This window comes from Primulina huaijiensis, chromosome 16 (assembly GCF_012295235.1).
Source record: "Primulina huaijiensis isolate GDHJ02 chromosome 16, ASM1229523v2, whole genome shotgun sequence".
Taxonomy (NCBI): Eukaryota; Viridiplantae; Streptophyta; class Magnoliopsida; order Lamiales; family Gesneriaceae; genus Primulina; species Primulina huaijiensis.
This window is the reverse complement of record NC_133321.1, coordinates 15488327-15509567: the sequence shown is the minus strand read 5'-3', so window position 1 is coordinate 15509567 and position 21241 is coordinate 15488327. Positions and strand designations below refer to the sequence as shown.

Sequence of the window (21241 nt, the reverse complement as noted above, 5' to 3'; positions counted from 1 at the left end):
ATATGAATCTGATTCAGTTTGAAGAACCTTAGGCCACTATCAAAGTATTTGAATACTTTATGTTTATATATTATATATATTAAAACCTCAATAATAACATGTTTTCAATGGAGATGCAATTTAAAGTATTTTTACAAAATTATTTATATTTTAATGTAAAATCTACAAATTTTTAATTTGAATATTGGTTATTTTCACCCGTAATTTGGTCGAAAATAAGAGAAAATAATATTGCTAATTACATATTACCTTTACCAACTAAAAGGTATTTTTGGGCCAGAATTGGGCCAAAACTACCCCAAAGCCCAACACGCTAAAAACATAGTATTTAGCCCACCAAATTATGTGTAATCACACGCAACCATGGAGTCTTCTTCTACATCAAACCTCGCCACGGTGGGCATAACTCCGAACCCTCTTCTCGCGCTGTCCACTTTCATTCACAGAATAGGCTCGCAATTTGTAAGTGGACTCGAAGATACCAAAAAATTGGCCGCCGCAGCTTTCCCGCAGGCCTTTCCGCTACCGCCAGTATCCTTGCCTTTCGCTTCCGTCTCGCAGCGACAGGGCAAGCAAAACTCCTCTTCGGAAGCTACGCTCAACTCGAACCACGTGGCTAGAAGGCTTTCCGGAACTTCAGTTTACACTGTCAGTAACACCAACAATGAGTTTGTGCTGATATCTGATGCGGAGGGTGTTAAGTCCATTGGATTGCTTTGTTTTCGACGGGAAGATGCGGAATCTTTCCTGGCTCAGGTTATTTTTGAATTATTATAAATTGATCGTCTTTTTGCTCCTGGTATAAGATCATGGATTTTTTTTTTGCATGCGAGGGGTAGTAGACATTGTGCTTATTCAATGATAGGCGGAGATAGCCATTTTTGGGTTTGGGTTCGAAACTATAGTAAAAATTTGGCTTTCCTTTTTCATTTGAGCGGGTGACTTGCTCCGCTGCTTGTCTGCTTTTACGAGAGTGCTTATAAACTATTCTGCAAATTTATTGTCATTCGTATAGGGATGTATATAATGTTGCTTGAATGAACTCGTTTTATTCTTGGTTTGCTCTTGATTTTAGTCTTTAAATGTTTTTATTCAGGTGAGGTCAAGAAAAGGAGCTGTAAGAGGTGGTGCAAAAGTGGTGCCTATTACACTGGACCAGGTGTACATTTTATGTAGTTTACGATTTGGAGATTACTGTTTTGATGGTGCAATGTGTACTTTAGTAGGAATTTTAAAGATCCAAAATTTTACAGTGTCCCCCAAAACAAACATAAGAATTTTGTGCTTGTGATAGCTGGTCGATTAGTTTATGAATTTCAGTGATCTTAAAGTAAGTATTGGCTTTTGTCCCTTGAATCTTTGCAGGTTTATTTGTTGAAAGTTGAAGGAATAGCATTTCGCTTTTTACCTGATCCGGTTCAAATAAAAAATGCAATGGAGGTTGGTACATGAGACAACTTCGGCTTGTTGCGTCAAGCGTCTTGAGGGAGATTATAAGCTTTTCTTGTAATTCAAATGCATCTTTAAGGAATTTCCAAAAGAGCCTATAGGTTCTAGAAATGCCCATAGAGTAGAAGCCCTGAAAAACAGATGGGAAATTCCGTCATAGTTGTTTAATTGGCGAACAACATTGCTCATGTCCAAAGCTCTAGCTGAGTTACCTGTGTTATTAAAGTCACGCGATAACAATTGAGTTATATTGAAATTAGCTTAAGAGGCACTCCAGTCCCAACATCACTTAGCTCCTAGTTGTCATGAAAAATCATAGCTAGTGTATGGCTTTAATATATAAGAAAAACACAGAATGCAAGCTTATAGTAAAGCATTCTCATGATTAATAGCAGATTAGCATGCATGTGAATCTTTCATTATTATGAAAAGATTGTGAATCCAAGAAGTCCTTAATAAACCTCCATTTGTGCCCGACTTTTATTTTTGTGCAAACCGGGAATACTCAATCAGTACTGTGTACATTATTCATACACAGGTTTTTCAACAAAACAGTATAAATAAATTGAAATTTTATAAAAGTATTACATTTTCAACGCACTCTACATTCTATTTCAAGTTGCAACTTGAGGTGGAACTTGATTGTGAAATCACCACCACAAGTGGCGACTTTAAAAGAGTATTTTTTTAATATAATTTGATGAATGTGACTAGCAGCATTTTGTTCTTTTTTTAAAAAAATTATTTTTAACCTGCACATTTTTCAATGCTAGCTAAGAGCAGCAGATACCAAGAGTGGATTTGACGGAGTTCCTGTTTTTCAGGTAGGTGATGCAGATTTATATTGCAGTTTTTTTTAGATTTTCGTCCGATGTCATTTATATAGCTAACACCCTTTGCCCTAAAGTACCCCATTCACATTCATGTACTTATTGTGAAAACGGTTAAATGTTAATTTTGAGGTTATTCGGGTTATATGCTTCGCCTGAAATTGCTACGGTGTAATCATCTTCTGTTTATTATTTGAATGGTCTTGCAAGTTATTTCAGAGAGGGAAATTCATGGATGGTGCTATGTTTGAAGACAAAGATGCAAATAAAAGTTCTTCGTTTTAAAATTTTGAATCAAGATGAGGAAATGGTGAAAGATAAACAGAGTGGAGATTTATTAACTAAGGATGTGCTTGGATCGAATTATTTGAAATCAAAGAGTCCAATATTTTTTAGCGGATTGGGTCATCGTAAACCAAAGACTAAAGTATATATGATTGCAAATCCATCTTAGGTATCTGGATGATTTTGGTTAAGAAAATTTCAAAGTCACGCCTTCTCAATTGAAATTCTCGTATCAACAATTGGCATAGGTTTGAAATGCACCGCATCCAATATTACTCAAAATCCAAGGTTTGAATTCTTTTGCCAAATCAAGCCCTTCCACCAAGTTTAATATTAATGGTTTGCCAAATCAAGCCCTTCCACCAAGTTTAATATTAATGGGTTTAATTTTTGTGATGATAATTCATTCATGCATGCTTTAGTTGTGATGTGGGCATATGAAGCTCTACATTTTTATGTCATCTTGATGGTGATATTTGCATATTTGTATTAAAAGAACAATGCATACAAAGAATTCAGCCACTTGATGGAGCTTAATAAACAGTTTAGAATAATGTAAAATTCGAGGGGTATATGCATGCATTCTTGCTTATACTTTTAAAAATCAAGCATCTGGATTTTAATTATCCTTCTTTCTTAATACTGACATAGTGTCACAGCTTCCCTGCATTTTGAAGCCTAGTTCCCTTCCAGCAATGCCTGTTCTTAATTTTTACTCAAACCTTTCCTGGTTGCAGTCAGACCTCCTAGTCATGAAGAAAAATAATAGACGGTATTGCCCAATATATTTTCAGAAGGTAATCTCTTTGTATCTCATACTCAGGTGAATTATGATTATGATCATGGACAAATCTTCTTATTTATCAATTTTTTTGTCTCAACACAGGAAGATTTAGAGAAAGCACTATCAACAGTGTCTAGGGTATCCAGAGGATCTGCTGTTTCTCGGCACATCGTGGTATTATTAAGTGTGAATTAACTTTTTGCCTTGGTTTTGAATGTTGAAGTAGTCTGAGGGTGGATATATGAGACAAAATAGCTCAAAAGAGAGCTCATATTTCTCTATCAACATGAGTTGGTCCATGTTTCTCTTTTTATATAATTGCTGCTTTAAATGAAGACAGTCATAATGATTCTTTCCCTTCTCTGCAGTCCCAAAACGGCATAGAAAGTTTATCAATTAAAATAAACTTCACTTTTTTTGAGTCTGATGAATGATGGGAAAAATCACATAAAGAGAATCACGATTCTTGGCATTCAAACTAGCCGTGGTTAAAATTCTTGTTATCGGTTTATTGAATTCTTAGCTCTTTATTGATCCATGTAATTCAAGTTTTTGGGACTCTAGCTTCCACCTTTTTATGCATTTTACTTCCGTCACAATTTTGATTTCGACAGGTGGGAAGCTTGGAAGATGTCCTCAAGAAAATGGAGGTAATTGACTCGGAACACCTGCATGGCAGTTTGCATGTTAGGAACTCTCAGTTTACTCCAATGCATAATAACATAGTAGTAGCAATTAATTTGTTATGAAGGCACACTTGTCTTATATAGTGGATGTCATGCTATTTAGTGACAACGGATGACCATAATTTTCACTGTTAAATTTAAAATTTCCTCTCCATCTTCTCTCGTGGCAGATAAATGAAAAGAACGCTGGCTGGGAAGACTTGATTTTCATTCCACCTGGTAAAAGCCATTCTCAACACATTCAGGAGCAGACAAAAGTATAAGAATTCGATGCTGAACCCCCCCTCCCTGATTTAAAGGGACAGCAACTAGGTGAACTTCTTGCCAAGCCGTTAAATTTGTTCAGCTGACTCTTGGTCCCTTTGCTGCATTTCCAAATTTTCAGCTCATCTGGTCGATAATTTCTTTAACAAATAACAGATGACAACAGATACCTCATTTTACAGGGCAATATTCGGGAAAGCCCATTTATGTTCTCCTTCGTTCATTTTGAATATGAAAGTATTCCGATGAAATATTGGTAATTTTTTCCATGGGCGCTTCGACATGTTTGATTCTTGAATTGTTGTGTCCTTTTAATTTACTTGCAGCTTTAGAGTCCCTATATTAATTGTATTTCTTGCCATTCATGGGAATCGATCTGGGATATTAACTTAATACCAGTTGATTGAACTTTTTTTGCGCCGTAAATTCTCCAGTAAAATCAATCATTTACGAATCAGGTTATAATAAAGTGTACAAAATAATCTATCTCACATGAATAGGTTAGACAAATTTATTTCAAGTCAAAATTTTTAGTTAATTAAGACAATAATTGAATTAATTAATAAAATAAATTAATAATCAGTGGATATATAATTCATTGTCTGCAATGTGACGAGGATAAGTTGAAATAATCCCAAAGATTTAAAGTAGACCATTAGGCTATGTTTGATAGCGGAATGATTATTAAATAATTATTTTTTATCTCATGTTTGGTTCATTTTTAATTTAACATAGAGGTCTTTGATTATGATTGAAAGTCTTCACTATTTATGTTATTTGTGTGATTAAATATCCTTCCTCAAAGGTGTGATAATGTATAATTTTTGAATAATGATAATTATAAGATTGTATATTAACCATAATATCCTTGAATTGTTTTTTTCAATATAATATAAAAATTAAAATTAGTGAAAATTTAATAATTAATATAATATTTAAATTTTTATTAAATTTTTTTTATAAATTAATTTCATATATTTTTAATCATTTTAAAGAAAATAAATTGTAATGCAAATCTATCTTAAATTAAATCTTTATAAATTTCTAATCTTGTTAATTAATTTTTTTATGAAAATAAATATTTATTAAATTCTAATTTATTTTGTTTAATGATTACCGTAATATTTTCAAATATATTTCTGATAAATATATTTAAATTAATTTTAATAAATATAAATTATAATTATAAATATTTAATTATCTATCCAATTATTTTAAGAATATATATTTAACTAACACTTGAGGCATTTTGGTCATTGCAATAAAATTTACAAAATTAATCAATCATTTTAAAATCATACAAAACACCATATTATTTATCCCACCATACTATTAATTCATATCTCTTATTTTTTAATCACTCTAATTACTAATCATTTACTTATCCCATCACATGTACCAAACAGACCCTTAACGTCTGATAGGACATTAGAAAATGTAACAAATCAACTTATATTTTAAAACCATATGGATTTATATTAATTTTTTTCTCATTAAATTTTTATTTATCACATCGATTATTCGGGTCAATTGGTTTGAGTCATAACCGGTTAAGGTTTACGGGTAAAAAACTTGTCAACCCGACAAGTCGCGCGAGTCCAACCTGACGGCTCGTAATTTTTAATTAAATTTTTTTTTAAATCATTGTGTAAACAACTTATTCTGTGTTGAAATTAAGGATAACAATTTTGAGTATATAAAAGATTAATTTATCATTTTATGGAATTACAATCCTATTCCTTTCTGTTTCGCTAAAATTTCGACGTACTTATGTATTGTCTCACATGCGAAAATTTAGTGAATTTAATGGATTGTAAAGAGTATAAAATAAGAAGTTTATCCCTTAAATTATCATCTCTTATCTCACATTTAGTCCAATTATTTATAACTTTATCTACAAAAGATCTAATATGTATATATTATTTGAAAAACAATCCCAACTCATGGGCTAAACAGCCCGCCTCGTATTGCTACAATTTTTATTAAATTAACTTTTTTTAGAATCTTGACAATATTACATTTTAGAAAAAACTTTAAAGAAGAAAAAATAATCTTTTTTCAAAATTTTCTAAAAAATAACTAAATAATGGTCGAACCATATCCAAAACCGACGATTAATCGGATCCAGACCAGGATTTGAACCGTCGGTTCCGTGACTCGGACCGTAACTGACCATGAGCGAGTCGGTTAAATATCAGGATTTTTCCCAATAAGACCAAGACCGAATCCGGGCCCGTGCCCAGGTCTTTTCCCAAACCCCATGGTCGAATTTTGAGTTGTATTTGTATGGATGTCTAAATCTAATTCTTGCACAAGATTGCAGATTGCTACTGGTTCACCTCTGCGTCACTCTCATAAATGCATGTAGCATATGAAGAAGTATTTTTCTAGTAAAAGATTCTTATTGTACTTTTCTTTCTTTGAATACGTCCGAAATAATGCAAATCACCTTCCATCAATATTTTACATTATCTAACCATCATTTAAAATTCCTTTTTTGGTAATAAAAATTCCTTTATATTATTTAAGTACACGAAGACGTGCGACATAATAAAATGGAAAAATGGAGGCCACCTCTTTGCAGATAACATGATGCAATTTTATCATTTTTTAAATAAAAATTATTAAATAAAATAAAAAATTAATATTTCAACTTCATTGCAACATCGTTTCATCACTATAAGAATATACAATAAAAGAATATACAATGAAGTTAACGCTGACATCAAGATGAAACCAACAACTTTATCTCACAATTGAACATGTCATTACCATTTGAGGGAAGTTAAAAAAAAAAAAGAAGTGTGAGATATGTTATTCCTTCAAGATTTATTCTCTTGTTACACCACAAATAAATCTTCATAAAATTCATAAATAAATATTTATTTATGAATAAGGAACATATTTTTTCCCAAATCCATGAAACAAATAGAATTCCAGAAGACCAAGTGTGAAAAAGTAGGCTCCACACACGTGTACTTATTACACTGACCTCATTATTACACAACAACAATGAATCTTGTATCTGCATCTCTGAAACAGAGCAGTGTATATTAATTTCTTTTCCGTATATTCCTTTTTCATGATTTAAATCTCTCTTTTTCTTTTTCTTTTTTTTACCTGTGATTTACTATTTTTGGGCTGAGCAAGTATTTCCCAGATTTTGTGGGGTGTTGAAAAAAGGTTATTAGAAGACAAAAATTGTATTCTTCTCTTGCTTTTTGTGGGCTAATATTGGGAGGTCCTTCGCAGCTTCCCGTTGGACTTTTGGCTTTTCTTGGTTTTTCTGGTGATTCTTGGTGCGCTTTCTCTATTTTTTAAGGTGCATGTTATCGTTTGTTTTGTATTTTTTTGGTTGGGAATTTTTAGTTTTTACTTTTTAAATTATTAATTAATTTATGATTGACAAAATTCTTGAGATGCATTGGATTTTGCAACTTTTTTTTTTGAGCATCTTTGGTTGCTTATTAAATGAATTCAGACGTTATCAGTAATTATTTGGATTCTTGCATGTAATTTGAGACCAATATTTGATTGAGATGATAAAAATGAACCGTTGAATTAGATTTTTTTTACCATTGTTATGTTAATATGATATAGAAAATAATTGAATAAGTTGATGTCAGGATTTTCAGTTTCGTTTTAGGGTGTTTTAATCTTCATAAACAATTCAATTCGTAGTTATCGTAGGCATTGATGCTAAATATTTGGTTTTGTTGAATTCTTGTGTTAATCTTAAAATTTCTCTGAGGTTTGGTTCTGTTTTCACTAGCGCCTTCTTGATTTGACTCCTCTTAGCATTTTGTTGGAATGGAGGGTGCTAAAGATTTTCAAGCTAATGTTAATGCTAATGCACCTCCATATTCTTCGCCGCCTCCCGTATTTTCATCTTTGGATGATGAGGGCAGATCAGTTAGTGTTGCCCCAATGATCCAAGGCGGGAGTGTAGAATTCGATGTGTCTAAAGAAGCACCTGAAAGCTTCAACAATAATACCGCCACGATTAGACCGAAAATAGTTGCTAGGCCATCCCCGGAGGATGGTTATATTGCTCCTGTTACATCCCCTCGAGGGAGAAATGGTAGCATTGGGCAGTTCATTCCATACGTACCCTCAAATTCTAGTGGGAAATCAAAATCCGCGCAACAGTCTAAACTTCCTGATAGTTTGGAGTTTAAAAGAGGTCAAATTGACACAGCAGCTCCTTTTGAATCAGTGAAAGCTGCTGTTTCAAAGTTTGGAGGGATTGTCGACTGGAAAGCTCACCGTGTGCAGACAGTGGAGGTGTAATCTTGTTTTTAATGTCTTGTACCTTGCATCTTATGTGTATTTTTACGTTTCTTGTGATACAAGATTTGTTTAGCTCTAAGTAATTCTGGTTGTTCATTCAGAGACGTAAAGTCATCGAGCAAGAGTTGGAGAAAGTCCGGGATGAGATACCATTGAGTAAGAAAAAATCCGAAGCCGCTGAAGAGGCAAAAACACAAGTTTTGAAAGAGCTAGACGACACCAAAAGGCTCATAGAAGAATTAAAGCTTAATCTTGAACGAGCCCAAACCGATGAAAAACAGGCAAAACAGGATGCTGAACTTGCAAAGCTCAGAGTCGATGAATTGGAACAAGGGATTGCTGATGAAGCCAGCTTTGCTGCCAAGGCACAGGTCGAGGTCGCCAAAGCGAGGCATGCGGCTGCCATTTCAGAGCTTAAGACTGTTAAAGACCAATTGGAACAGCTAAGAAAAGACTACACGTTGTTGGTGGCCGAGAAAGACGCCGCTGTGAAAAAAGCAGAAGAAGCTGTCTCTATGTCTAAAGAAATCGAAAAATCAGTTGAGGACCTGACTAGTGAACTTATTACAACCAAGGAATCATTGGAATCTGCTCAAGGGGCACATCTGGAAGCAGAGGAACATAGAGTCGGAGCAATAATGTCAAAAGAACGGGATACTATTAACTGGGAGAAAGAATTGGAACAGGCCGAGGGGGAGCTTGAGCAACTGAATCAGAAAATATTATTCGTGAAGGATCTCAAATCAAAGTTGGATTCTGCGACAACATTGCTGCAAGATTTGAAAGATGAATTGGCTGCCTATATGGAACCACAAGTAAAGATTGAAACTGGTGAAGGAGGAACTTCGGAAGATGGACTCGAGGAAATGGAAAAAACCCGTGCTGATATGGAGGTGGCCATTGCTGCAGCAAAGAATGAGCTTGAAGAAGTGAAGGTAAACATCCAGAAAGTGACTGATGAAGTCAAGATCTTGAAGGTGGCTGCTTCATCGTTGAATTTGGAACTGGAAGAAGAAAAATTGGAAGTTGCCGCCCTTAAACAAAGGGAAGGAATGGCGTCAATTGCAGTTGCATCTCTTGAAGCTGAGCTGAAAAGGACAAAGTCAGAAATAGCTCTTGCTCAAAAGAAGGAGAAAGAGGAAAGAGAGAAGTTGTTGGACCTTCCAAAGCAAGTACAAGAGATGGCTCAAGAGGCGGATCGAGCAAAGGAACTCGTAGAAACAGCTCGGGAAGAGCTTCGAAAGGCCAAGGAAGAAGCGGAACAAGCGAAGGCGGGAGCAAGTACCTTGGAAAGTACATTACGTGCTACTCGAAAGGAATTTGAAGCTGCGAAGGCCTGAGAGAAATTGGCACTGGCGGCTATAAATGCATTGGAGGAGAGCGAATCTGCTCAGAAGAACAATTGTGAGGATTCACCAACGGGAGTAACACTTTCTTTGGAAGAATACTATGAGCTTAGCAAGAACGCCCACGAAGCAGAGGAGCAGGCAAACCTACGGATAGCAGCCGCTCTTTCTCAAGTTGAGGTAGCAAAAGAATCTGAGGCAAGGAGTTTGAAAAAGCTAGAGGAAGTCAATCATGAATTGTCCAAAAGAAAGAATGCTCTGAAAGTTTCTCTGCAGCGGGCCGAGAAGGCGACTGAAGGAAAATTGGGAGTCGAACAAGAGCTAAGAACGTGGAGGTCCGAGCACGAGCAAAGACGGAAAGCTGGAGAATCCATTGCAGCAGCAGGGAACTTGAATAAAAGTTCGAGAGCCAGTTTTGAGGAGCAAAAAGGATCCAAGAATTTTGTAAGCTCACCCGATTCTTCTACACACCGGAGACCAAGTCAGAGTTCATATACGAGCAACACGGACACAAATCCATCTCCAGAAATAAGAGTTACCAAGAAAAAGAAGAAATCATTCTTCCCTCGAATCTTCATGTTTTTGGCCAGAAAGAAGTCGCATTCATCAAAATCATCGTAAACATCAGTTTTTACTGTAAGAAACGGTGGTGTTGATTGTACATGAAAAAAATATATATAAAACTGATTTCTATCTCGTCTATATCGAGCTTTACTCAAAAAATAATATATTTCGAATCTTCCTTGATTATTATTTAATTTCATCAAATAATTATTCATAAATTTACTAATTTCACATCTAGTCAACTTAAATAATTTATTAAATTTTTAAAAAAATTAGATTACAATTATATCTACAAATTAGCCCTGATTGGAGAAGCACTAAGTTGAATCTTCTTGTGAATTTGAATAATTGCATTTTTTATGAATAAAAATAGCATTCATGAAACATCTTAAAAAATTTGTAAGACGGGTATTTTCTGGAGGATTAAGGAGCAGATCCAGCAAGAGTTTGAACAATTGTTGCATGCCATGGATTAGAGAGGTGCTGTACGAGATTGTCTATAGGGCCAACATGAGTAACATAAGCTTGAACGAAAATTCCAAGCATGGCCACCATTGCCAATCTTCCTGCAAAAAGGAAAAATGGACACTGAGTCGAAATTTGAAGGAAAATTGCAGAGAAAAAAAGAAACCAAAATCAGCAAGAAGCAAAAAAAGGAACCATTTTTAATCTCTTTCAGTTTCCATCCATGAGCATTCTTTATGTCTTTAGCGATGCCAAGAGGATTGAACAACGGACCACCAGGATACCTAACAACATATACAACTTTGATCATATTATGAACTATGGAGCAGTCGTTTCTTTTTAAATCTTTTCACCAAAAGTATATAATCATTGAAAAAATATCGTTTCTGCCCTTCCAGGCTTCTTAGAATATTAAAGAAAAAATTATTTTAGGGAGTGTAGATTACCCTGGCTCCATCCCTTGAAGTGCAGCTTCGATGCCAAAGAAAGATCCCTCTTTGGCTTGAGATCCAGGATGCATGAAATCCATGTATCTTTTGGTTTCAACAAAACTGCATGTGTGCCAATGTTTAACAACAGAAATGAACTCTGCTTTTCAAAGATTTCAACTGAAGAAAACATATATTTGGGGTAGGCCTGTACCCCATCAAGAGTAGTTGAACAATGAAAAGAGTTTTGGTGCTGGCAAAATCAAATCTGGTGGCACCAGCTTCATACCAAACAGGCAAATTGCTGATTCCTGTCACGCGTAGTAACTGCAGAAGCAGCAATTAAACACAAGAGAACTTCAAGAAATGAACATGGCTGGCTCATTGGGGGGCAATCATGCTGAATCTTGGTTAACTGGGGATCAAACCCGAAGTCCTTGATGGAAGGTTAAACATCACAGTGCATTAAATATATTGCTAAAGATTCCATGTTCTCTAATAAAATATTTGTACACGTTGTATTCTTCTTTATAACATTCAATGCTATCACAGTATCACTTACATCAGTCACAAGAATCCCAGAAACTCCAGCCATGGCAAACCTGGCATGAACAAGTTCAGCCTGGACATACCACTTCAAGTTTTCAGGATCCTCACCCAATCCAAGGGGATCGAACCCGAAGTCTCCCACAAGTCTACAATATTACATATCAAAACACATGTATTACAAAATTGTTACCACATTCACATCAACTAAATGATGTGTGTGTGTGTGTGTGTGTGTGTGTGAATAAGCGAGAAACCACGAATCTTGCATACATACGTACGTTCCATCGAGATATGGCGGAGGCTCGAGTCCTGGTAACCATGTGGGGCGGTTCTGAGCCCGAATGACTGCACTGTCGCGGAGCTGAGTACATTGTTTTCTTCCAATAAACTTGATGTTTGATATGGGAAATGCAGTCGTGTTTTCGAAGTTTCCAGGGAAGTGAAAGGAGCCGGAATGAGCTAGAATTTGGGAGCTTTTTCCCACTGCAAAGTTCATATTTTTTTTGTACCTCGATCAAATTCTTGCCAAATACATGGCAAGAAAGAATTTGATGCAAACACAAGGTCCAGAATCAGCCTACGCTATCCTTTTCTTTTGAACCATTGCCACTTCTCCTTTCGTTCCTCAAAAATGCTTTATTTATTACTCCTTAACATAGATAGATATTCAATTTTTTTTCCTGCAAAATGTGATTAGCTGTATTTTTCTATATATATTATTATACTATAAAATTGTGGATAAAGGACATTGTTTTCCAATTGTCTAATGACAAAATTAACCTTCTATACACACTTCAAGTATACAATGTAACTCCTATATTAATTTTATCAAATAACTCATCTTTATACTACATTTAAATGTTTTATCCTTTTATAATTTTTCTCTACTTTACATTTTTTTTCCAATGATTTTATTGTAATTTTGTAATTATATTTTTAATGTAATTTTTAATTAAGTAATAAATTATAGGATCACAAAAAGATATATGAAAAATTTATAACTATATGTGCAATAGTAGAATAACTAACATATTTTATGGGTTTTTTAACAAAGAATTGAAAGTAAATAGTTTAATTTTGATTTTAAAAGATAGTACGATTTCAAAAAAATATTAAAAATAATTATCTATAACAAATATATATGTTATAGGCATTATTATTTTATTAAATTGTATAACTAAAAAATTACATGTATTGCTTGTAAAATCAATCATGAATCAAAACTTTGAATATGTAATTCATGAAAATAGATTTAATGAGCAATAAAAAGACTCTAAGTTATTTTCTACTGTAAAAACAATATATGATATAATCTTTATAATAAATATAATTATAATGATCTTTGATTAGAATTTGTCAAAGTATCAGAATTTTTTTACTTATGATATTTAATATTTTTATTTAATTAATTTGAAATCTAACTAATTAATTTAATAAATACAAAAAATAACATTTTTATGAAAGTTTATTTATTTTGTTATGTTTCAAATTTTAATGGTGAAATTCATACCTATAGTTTAAAATCTATATTTAATAATTATTATATGAGTTTATTTGATATTTTCCATATAATCTTATTTGAATGTGCATTTCTTTACATATGTTGATTTATTTATTATTTTAAAACTTATTTAACAAGAAATTAATAGTCATCAATGTTAGTCTACGAAAGATCGATATATAAAATTTATTATCCATGATATATAATTGTAATAATAAAAAGTAAAAAAATTCTTTAGGAGGCTAAATTAAATATTATGAGTTATATTTTACTATCAATATTACTATTTCATTTGTTTTAATATTGTTTTTATGAGTTAGTCACATTGATTTTAAATTAATAATTATTTGTCTTTAGTATGCTTCGCTTATGTAGATTATGATTTATACATTGATAAAATCCATAATTTAATTGATTTTTAGGTTATTATGCTTTATACGTATTGTTTGAATGTATAATTTTTTTAAAAAAATTTGTTTCAGTTTATTTTGTTCTATACATTATGTTCATTACAATTTATTATATAACATAAAATCAACTGCTTGAATTTTAATTTGGGAAAAAATTTAGAAGTAAGTTATATAAGTTCTTATAAATCGTCTAATATGATAAGAAATTAAGCCCAGATAAATAACAAAATGATTCAAATTGTTTTTTAGAAAATCAGAAATTTTATAATATAATTGATATTACGTGCAACGCACGTGCATCATGCTAGTGTTCTAAAAAGCACCCATATCACTTATGAGAAAATTATAATTTTATACTTCTTGATTATTTTAATATATATAGGTTTAATAGAAAACAATATTGGAAAATTTAATTTATTAAATCTAGTGTATGATTGCATAAAGTTTTCGAGAAACTTGCAGAAATTGAACCAAAAAAGGCCCATTATTCCATGGTCTAATATCTATCTGATAGATTTTTTATAAATAAAAAACTAAGGAACGAAGTTTTTAAAAAAATGTAAAGCCCAAGACCCATACAAATATCACAAATATGGCCTATATGAAAAATAATATAAATTTTTTAAAAAAATCTATTATAGAGACCGAAAACAAACCGATTTAATCGACAAAAATTAAACCCGAATCTCCACATAATAATCATATTTAGGCTATGAAGATAGAGAAAAAAATTTACTTGTCATTAAAAAATCTACCTATTTTGGGCCAAAGTAGCATTTAAATTGTGAACATGCATGTTTTCTTTCCATTTTGCCATCGGTAAAAAGCCATAGGCCATCAAAAAGTTATTTTAAAAAGGCAGGTAATTTAAACCATATTTATCCTAGAATATAATATATTTTGTCCAATAATTTTATGCAAACTTCATTTTATTTTCCACCTAAAGGAATTTCGTGAAAATTTAAAATCGCTTACGGATTTGTGAGGAAAATTACATAATGTAACTTGCGTATCTATTATTTTTTATTATGTTAAGTCAATTCAGTTTTAATCTTTTAAGTTTATTTTTCTTTTCAAAATTTTAATCATTTTTCACTGAAAAGATGCTCACGTCACCAATGTTCATTGTTACGTCAACATTTTCTAGTGATACTTTGTTTGTCTCATCATATTTCCGGTGTTACATTAGAGCTTCAATGAAAATGAACTAAAATTGAAAAAAAATCACAAATTAGTGGACAAAAAATGTAAATCGATTGACAACATGACCAAAAATGAAAAACATACAAGCTATATTACCAATAAAATAATTTTCTCCAAATTCACCCATAAATTTTTTCCAACGACCAGAGGTATTTGAAGACACAGTAGGAAAGAAACATATTCCAAATCTCTTGTGATGTTTAAGTGGGGTCTATGATTTTTTTTTTCTTGGATCTAACATGTTAAATTATTATTGATCATCAGATGTTCGGGTAATAATATCATGATACTAACGTATAAGTTTTGACTGTTGTTGCCACCATTGACACGACTACTTTGTGTAGAACTAGCAACAGTAAAAAGACATTGGTTATATCCACGGAAAGAGCTCGGGTCATCCAGTTTTTCCTAGTACTCGGGCAGAAGGATAGATCAGGAAGACAAAGGAAGTCAGGGTAAGAACCAACCAACTTTGGTAAATGAAGTGCTCTTTTATAGACCATTCCGGGGTTTGCTACAACCAGGGAAGCAGATCGGACTAGCAAGTAGCACCTACTCAAATGAGCTCGAGCTTTCAGTTTAGCCCGAGCAGTATAAGAAGAATTAGTGAATCAGAAACCATGTATGTGTCCTCACATCGTAATCACTACTCGAGCACTTCGGGACATGCGTCAATCCTGGGCCCACAGTTATGGAAGACCATAATCTAAAATCATTAGAATTTCATTCAGCACAGGTAGTGGTGACGTGACAAGACTAGAAACGATATGGACTATCGGATGTGAAGGTGTCAGGGGGCAAGGCATGGGTAATCATCTTGTCATGAGAAATAGCCGACTGAAAACAATATCATCATTACATTTTTTCATATAAATACTCAGGTTTACTTGATCATAGAACATTGAATTCAATTAACATTTATCACAAGCACTCACTATATACTACATATGTAGCACTCTCATTTCTTTTGTGTGAATATTCGACTTACTTAAATGTCGGAGTGACACGTCGGAAACTTTTCTGGCACCCCACTGACATTATTTGCTTTCCAAGTATGCAGATTGCTCAACTCGAGATCCTTTTACCCGGTTGCCAGTATTCTCAGGAAGAAAACACGACCCGACCTGATCAATTGCTCACTCAACTCACCCAATTTACCGGGTAACATCAGTTATTATACATCTGTCAAAATCATATATGAACATGTATCCAATCAATGATTCATTTGGATATATGTTCAAAGTTTTAGCCATCGAAACTAGGAGATAGGGAATATATTTCAAATGGTGTTGGCCCTTTGTGGCATGGATCATAGTCGATAGAGTGGTACATGTTCTTTGTAAGTATATATTATGTGTAATATATATGCTGTCCAGCTTATAAGGGCACCATGTCTTCTCTCTCGGTACTTAACCAATGAGACATGCACCACCTGTTTATATGCTGTGTGTCCGGTCAATCATTACTTTCGAGGACTACAAAAATATCGCAACACTTGTCTCTCACACGTTCACCAAAATCAACATCATCGAACTGAAAATGACAAATTAGCCAATAATTTACCACATTCCCATCATTCAAATCGTCACAAGACCAAAGTACACCGTGTCGATTGTTGGTGACTTGGATCGAAATCTAATGGTGTGAATTATGAATGATGGAGACATAATGGAATATTATCTTCTTGATTGATATAAAGAGAACTCTCTGTCTGTGGGAAAAATTAAAAAGGGATGTTATTTAATTAATATCCCCTGTGAGTTTGGAAATGACAGAGCCAAAAAAAAAAATGAAAGCTAAGTTTGGCTTAATAATGTGACATATTGCATGTTAACCATCCTATAATGGAAGCATGCTTGAGTTGGTGGGTTCTTCCTGTTTCCAAAACCTTGCTGGTAGCCCATGCAATGGGACTGGAAACGGATCATATTGAATCCCATCGCTTTCGGATCCCATCAATTCATACCTACAACCACAACATATCAGCAACAAGATTACATCAGACATGACAAATGCCACTCACCACGAGATCTCCATATCGACTCTGCCCAATATCGAGTCGACTAAGAAGGGGCGATATGAGGAAAATGGTACCGGAGGATAGATATGTATAGTAGGAGGTATGTTTGGGAATATATGACTTTGTTTTGGGGGAGGGGGGATATATATGTGTACCTGAATCGAGAGGATAGATGATGTAAAATAATTAGCATCTCAAGCTTGGCGAGTTCGTAACCAGGGCAGGCATGTACTCCGCTACCAAATGGCATGAAAGTGCTAGGATCTGGTGCAGTGTCCTGCAGTGCGTGGAAACATGAATATGGCATTGATAACAGGTTCACTAAGCTGCGAAAGATTAGGCATAGGAATACTACATTATATATATAATATGGAATGTGCACGTACATACCTTGAATCTTGAAGGGTTAAATTTCTGAGGATCAGTAAAGAATTCTGGATTGCCATGAATATTTCTAAATAAGGGCATGACTTTCCACCCTTTTGGAATTAGGTATCCTGTATCAATATATACCCACTGATTAAGTTCCATTCCATGAAATTTTGGAATAACTTTGTGGCGAATTCAGTGGGGCGTGAAAACTGAATTAGCGTGAGGTTTGGCCTGTATAAAGTTCACCTTTGTATTCTACATCTGTCACAGCCTCTCTAAATGCGAAAGATATAATGCTTGCCATTCTCAAACTCTCCAAAATCACCTGAAAAATCCACCTTTTTCATGAATTTTCCACTGAAAAGCATCTTTTCTTGAATTAACATACATCTTTAACATGCTTTCACGATCATGTACGCATAAGCATACTTTACCTTATATGTTACAGGCATAATTCTCGTCTGATTCCATGTCAAATGCCTCGTCCCACAACCGTTTGACATGTAAATCTCACTCTGTTCAGCCTGCATGCACATTGCAAAGATTAATCGGACATAATCACTACACTCTAACGATCAAAGTAAACAAGTACTTTTCTTTAACGTGTCTGATTATATATATATACCTTGACAGCCTCAAGAATTTTCGGGTTATCGTGAAGGTACTTAATGACCCATGTCAAAGAACTAGCTGTAGTGTCTTGAGCCGCAAAAAGTACTCCAATTATGTTATCAGCGATTTGATCTTCGCTAAGAGTTTCACAGCTTTCGTTTTTCGAATTCATCAAACAACTTAAGAGGTCCTTCCCTGCATTTGGTAGATTATTTTCCTTTCTTTCTTTAGTAATGCTGTTAAGAATTTCACCTAGCCTCTTTCTTGCCTTCAACGAATGGATATATCAATCAGCAAGAATTAAAGACAGTAAACATCATATATATAAATATATATATAGTACTCGTCATTTCTTGGATCACTAGATTTTCAATAACAAAGAGAGAATGACTAAACAAAATTTTTAGATAAATTCTAGGTGCAGTGTTGTTACCTTCATGGCTGTACCGTATCGGGTTCCTGGTAAATTTGTTCGGAACGAATTGTAACCTCTATCAACTAGAATATAGTTCTTTCTCAATTCTTCTTTATAGTGAGGCTCCAAATTGCCAAAAATAGCCAATATACCTACTTCAAAAGAGAGCTGCACAAAAGCGGGCAAAATCAACAAAATAAAGAAACCAACTAATTTAACTTTAGAATGAACTTCTGATCATGCATGATATTTCATGTAAACAAAACCAACCCTTTTCATCTCACTGAAAGTGCTGATAACTCTGCCATTAGCCATCGAATTCAATGCAGAAACTGTTAAATCTTCGATGTCTGTCACGAGACTGCGAATCGCCCCCGGATACAACGAAGCCTGGACGAGCTTCCTAAGGCGAATATGATACTCATTCTGATGGAAAAACAAAGCCGAAGGCCCTATCAAATCTTCCTTGCTCTTAGGATATGTGGGTCTGAACAAGTTCGCCTGACTTATCAGCACAAACCGGACCGCCTCCGGGCTTGTAAGCATCACACAAGGACATCCTAGAATCTTTGTCTTGAAGATTTCTCCATACCTTAAAAAAAACACCATTTTTTGTAACTTTCTTGTCGTAAAGAAAGAACTTAAGCTAGAATTGCAAAAGAGAAAATCAAACCTTCTTTCCCTGTCAGAAAAGAAGACATTTGGGCTTTGAGAGTAGAGTTGCAGTGTTTCTCCAATATAAGGCCACCCCATTGAACCTGGAGGAAGTGTAGACTTATTTTCCTGGTATTTTTTCTTTTTCCTCAATAGAATAACATAGCAATAAAGTATAGTAAAGAAGAATATTAAGACAAGCACAAAGAAAATTGATTTCTCCATGTTTTTTTCTTTATCTTTCTCCCTTGTATTACTCATCATATTGTACATGTTAATGAGAAAGAATGGAAGAAAATAATGGGTTTATATAGGCGGGAAGTTATGGATATAGACAAAAGGAATTAAGTCAATTTCTAAAAATTAAATTGTACCAATATTGAGAGATCTCGTAACCTAAACAGTGATTATTATATTTACTTGATATCCAGCAATTTATTTTTAGAATAATGTTAAAGGTATAACCAAAATATCAACGATATTTACAACAATTATACCGTGATATTTTGCTATTATTTCGTGAGATTTTGTTATTATTTCATGAGATTTTATATTAAATTTATCGTGAGATTTTGATAAATGGAATTTGTGTATTGAATTTTTTGTGTTGTAAGAATTGTTGTATAACTTTGGTTGTACATATATCATTATTCTTGGATACAATTACTCACGTGACGTCAAAAAATATTGATGTGACATCGAAAAAAAATGCAATTTCGACTCATCAAGATTCAATCTATTTGCGGGGCGGGATAAATAAGGTGTGTAATGCTGGACCAAATCAAATTTTAAAAATTTAACAGACCAAAACCTAAAATTAATCAATTAATGAGAAATATTTTTTTTTGCCCTTCTTAATTTGTTTCATAATTTATCTTTCTCCCTCAATTTTTAATTATAATTTCGTACCAGAAGCAACCAACAGTCCGAACACACACGTCGTTAGGCAAAATACATTAGATGTCAACTGGTCGATAGTCATCAATATAAGCACATGACATCCTATCGTTTCGTCGATTTTTCTCAAAATAAATAATTATTACGAAACCCATATCAGAACAAAAAAGTATCAAAGTAAATTGTAAATAAATAAATAAATAAAAAACATTTTTCCCGTCTTTTTAATATATAGAAAAGGTTAAAATAAATGTTTATAGTAACTGTTAGGAGCCGGAGTTATACATATTAAAATTGAATACTAATATGCATAAACCCGGCCAGGGAGCTGGCGGTGCCTAACCATGTAAGTGAGCCGGCGGGCGGTGCCTTCCTTAAATGCCCCAATGTCGCGGGCGGTGCCTCGCAAGTCTCCCCAGTCCCCCATTGCAATAAATTGGACTCATGTCTTGTGTGGGAGCACTGCAATGTACTATTACAGCAATTAGCTCAAGAAAAGACTAGAAACTTCTAACACTTGTTTACTGATAATAAAAGAAGATCATACGGTTCTTTTTACGTTGGGACTTCTTATGTCCCAACTATTTAATCGACACGCATCTCTAAGTAGAAATCGAGTTGATCGATGTTATCATATGAGTAGTATCTTGACTCTAGCTTCATTTGATGGCTAAAATGATAAATTTAGATTACATATTAGACGTTCATTTGAATTCTGATAAAATTTTCATGGTTTTACAGCGAACAAATCTACGATAATAAAGTGTTTCTTCAATATCAAAATGCTAACTAAAATAATCTTAATCTATAATAAACGAATAATTTCTTTCAATTAATNATATAGTCATAATACTTTCCGTGTATGATATGTAATTGAATTATTCGATTAGATCATATATTTAATATTTATATGCATGTTAGAAGAATCACCTAGAGATATTGTAGAATGATCTTAGTTGACTTTAGTAAGACTAAATGATCTAAGTTGATTTTAGTAAGACTCGTGCTCAATTAAAGTTATGTTCGTAAATGTTTAAAAATAATGATTATCGACTTTTATTTTACAACTTTACAAAAAAAAATTATAATTATTTTTTAAAACATTTACAAACACTATTTGATAATATCTAGCTTCAGCTTCTATGCGATAGCCCATAACAATCCAACAATAGAGCACACTTGTTGTATTCTTGACATATAATATTAATATTATTAAA

The 21241-nt window shown here is 33.5% G+C and overlaps 4 protein-coding genes across 6 annotated transcripts; 2 read left to right on the top strand and 2 right to left on the bottom strand.

Annotated features, from left to right (window-relative positions):
- The first annotated feature begins 330 nt into the window (after window positions 1-330).
- LOC140961358 (protein TIC 22, chloroplastic) lies at window positions 331-4567 on the top strand. 3 transcript variants are annotated; one of them, XM_073419833.1, is made up of 9 exons: window positions 331-756; window positions 1097-1159; window positions 1366-1440; window positions 2223-2273; window positions 3302-3361; window positions 3451-3522; window positions 3963-3998; window positions 4205-4346; window positions 4481-4567. In XM_073419833.1, exons 1-8 carry the CDS (start codon window positions 364-366, stop codon window positions 4295-4297), a joined length of 843 nt encoding a protein of 280 aa, XP_073275934.1. In that variant the 5' UTR covers window positions 331-363; the 3' UTR covers window positions 4298-4346; window positions 4481-4567. The 3 variants fall into 3 exon arrangements, with proteins under 3 accessions (XP_073275934.1, XP_073275935.1, XP_073275933.1); XM_073419834.1 differs by having other exon boundaries at window positions 3451-3519; window positions 4205-4567; XM_073419832.1 differs by having other exon boundaries at window positions 4205-4567.
- Window positions 4568-7232: 2665 nt separating this feature from the next.
- On the top strand, window positions 7233-10664 carry LOC140960733 (protein WEAK CHLOROPLAST MOVEMENT UNDER BLUE LIGHT 1-like). The gene is given in 3 exon segments (XM_073418982.1): window positions 7233-7597; window positions 8071-8582; window positions 8690-10664. Coding segments are annotated over 2 exon segments (2340 nt in total). The 5' UTR covers window positions 7233-7597; window positions 8071-8108; the 3' UTR covers window positions 10556-10664.
- Window positions 10665-10893: 229 nt separating this feature from the next.
- On the bottom strand, window positions 10894-12573 carry LOC140961721 (photosystem I chlorophyll a/b-binding protein 5, chloroplastic-like). Its single transcript, XM_073420385.1, has 6 exons — window positions 12219-12573; window positions 11954-12086; window positions 11606-11718; window positions 11410-11514; window positions 11159-11247; window positions 10894-11064 (listed from the first exon to the last, which is right to left on the bottom strand). The coding sequence occupies exons 1-6, from the start codon at window positions 12434-12436 to the stop codon at window positions 10922-10924; spliced, it is 801 nt and encodes a 266-aa protein (XP_073276486.1). The 5' UTR covers window positions 12437-12573; the 3' UTR covers window positions 10894-10921.
- A 3492-nt stretch (window positions 12574-16065) lies between these two features.
- On the bottom strand, window positions 16066-19378 carry LOC140961775 (abscisic acid 8'-hydroxylase CYP707A1-like). The gene is made up of 9 exons (XM_073420468.1): window positions 19147-19378; window positions 18744-19065; window positions 18492-18641; window positions 18072-18326; window positions 17881-17970; window positions 17693-17771; window positions 17465-17571; window positions 17230-17351; window positions 16066-17020 (listed from the first exon to the last, which is right to left on the bottom strand). Exons 1-9 carry the CDS (start codon window positions 19350-19352, stop codon window positions 16894-16896), a joined length of 1458 nt encoding a protein of 485 aa, XP_073276569.1. The 5' UTR covers window positions 19353-19378; the 3' UTR covers window positions 16066-16893.
- Between the last annotated feature and the right edge of the window lie 1863 nt (window positions 19379-21241).

Coding starts and splice junctions, on each gene's coding strand:
- LOC140961775 (XM_073420468.1), bottom strand. CDS start 19,352: ATGGAGAAATCAATTTTCTTTGTGCTTGTCTTAATATTCTTCTTTACT. Junction 19,066..19,146: donor TTTTCTGACAGGGAAAGAAG/GTTTGATTTTCT, acceptor GTTTTTTTTAAG/GTATGGAGAAATCTTCAAGA. Junction 17,572..17,692: donor GACAGATGTAGAATACAAAG/GTGAACTTTATA, acceptor ATATTGATACAG/GATACCTAATTCCAAAAGGG.
- LOC140961358 (XM_073419833.1), top strand. CDS start 364: ATGGAGTCTTCTTCTACATCAAACCTCGCCACGGTGGGCATAACTCCG. Junction 1,160..1,365: donor TGCCTATTACACTGGACCAG/GTGTACATTTTA, acceptor GAATCTTTGCAG/GTTTATTTGTTGAAAGTTGA. Junction 1,441..2,222: donor AAATAAAAAATGCAATGGAG/GTTGGTACATGA, acceptor TTTCAATGCTAG/CTAAGAGCAGCAGATACCAA.
- LOC140961721 (XM_073420385.1), bottom strand. CDS start 12,436: ATGAACTTTGCAGTGGGAAAAAGCTCCCAAATTCTAGCTCATTCCGGC. Junction 12,087..12,218: donor CCGCCATATCTCGATGGAAC/GTACGTATGTAT, acceptor GTAATATTGTAG/ACTTGTGGGAGACTTCGGGT. Junction 11,248..11,409: donor CTTCAAGGGATGGAGCCAGG/GTAATCTACACT, acceptor ATATGTTGTTAG/GTATCCTGGTGGTCCGTTGT.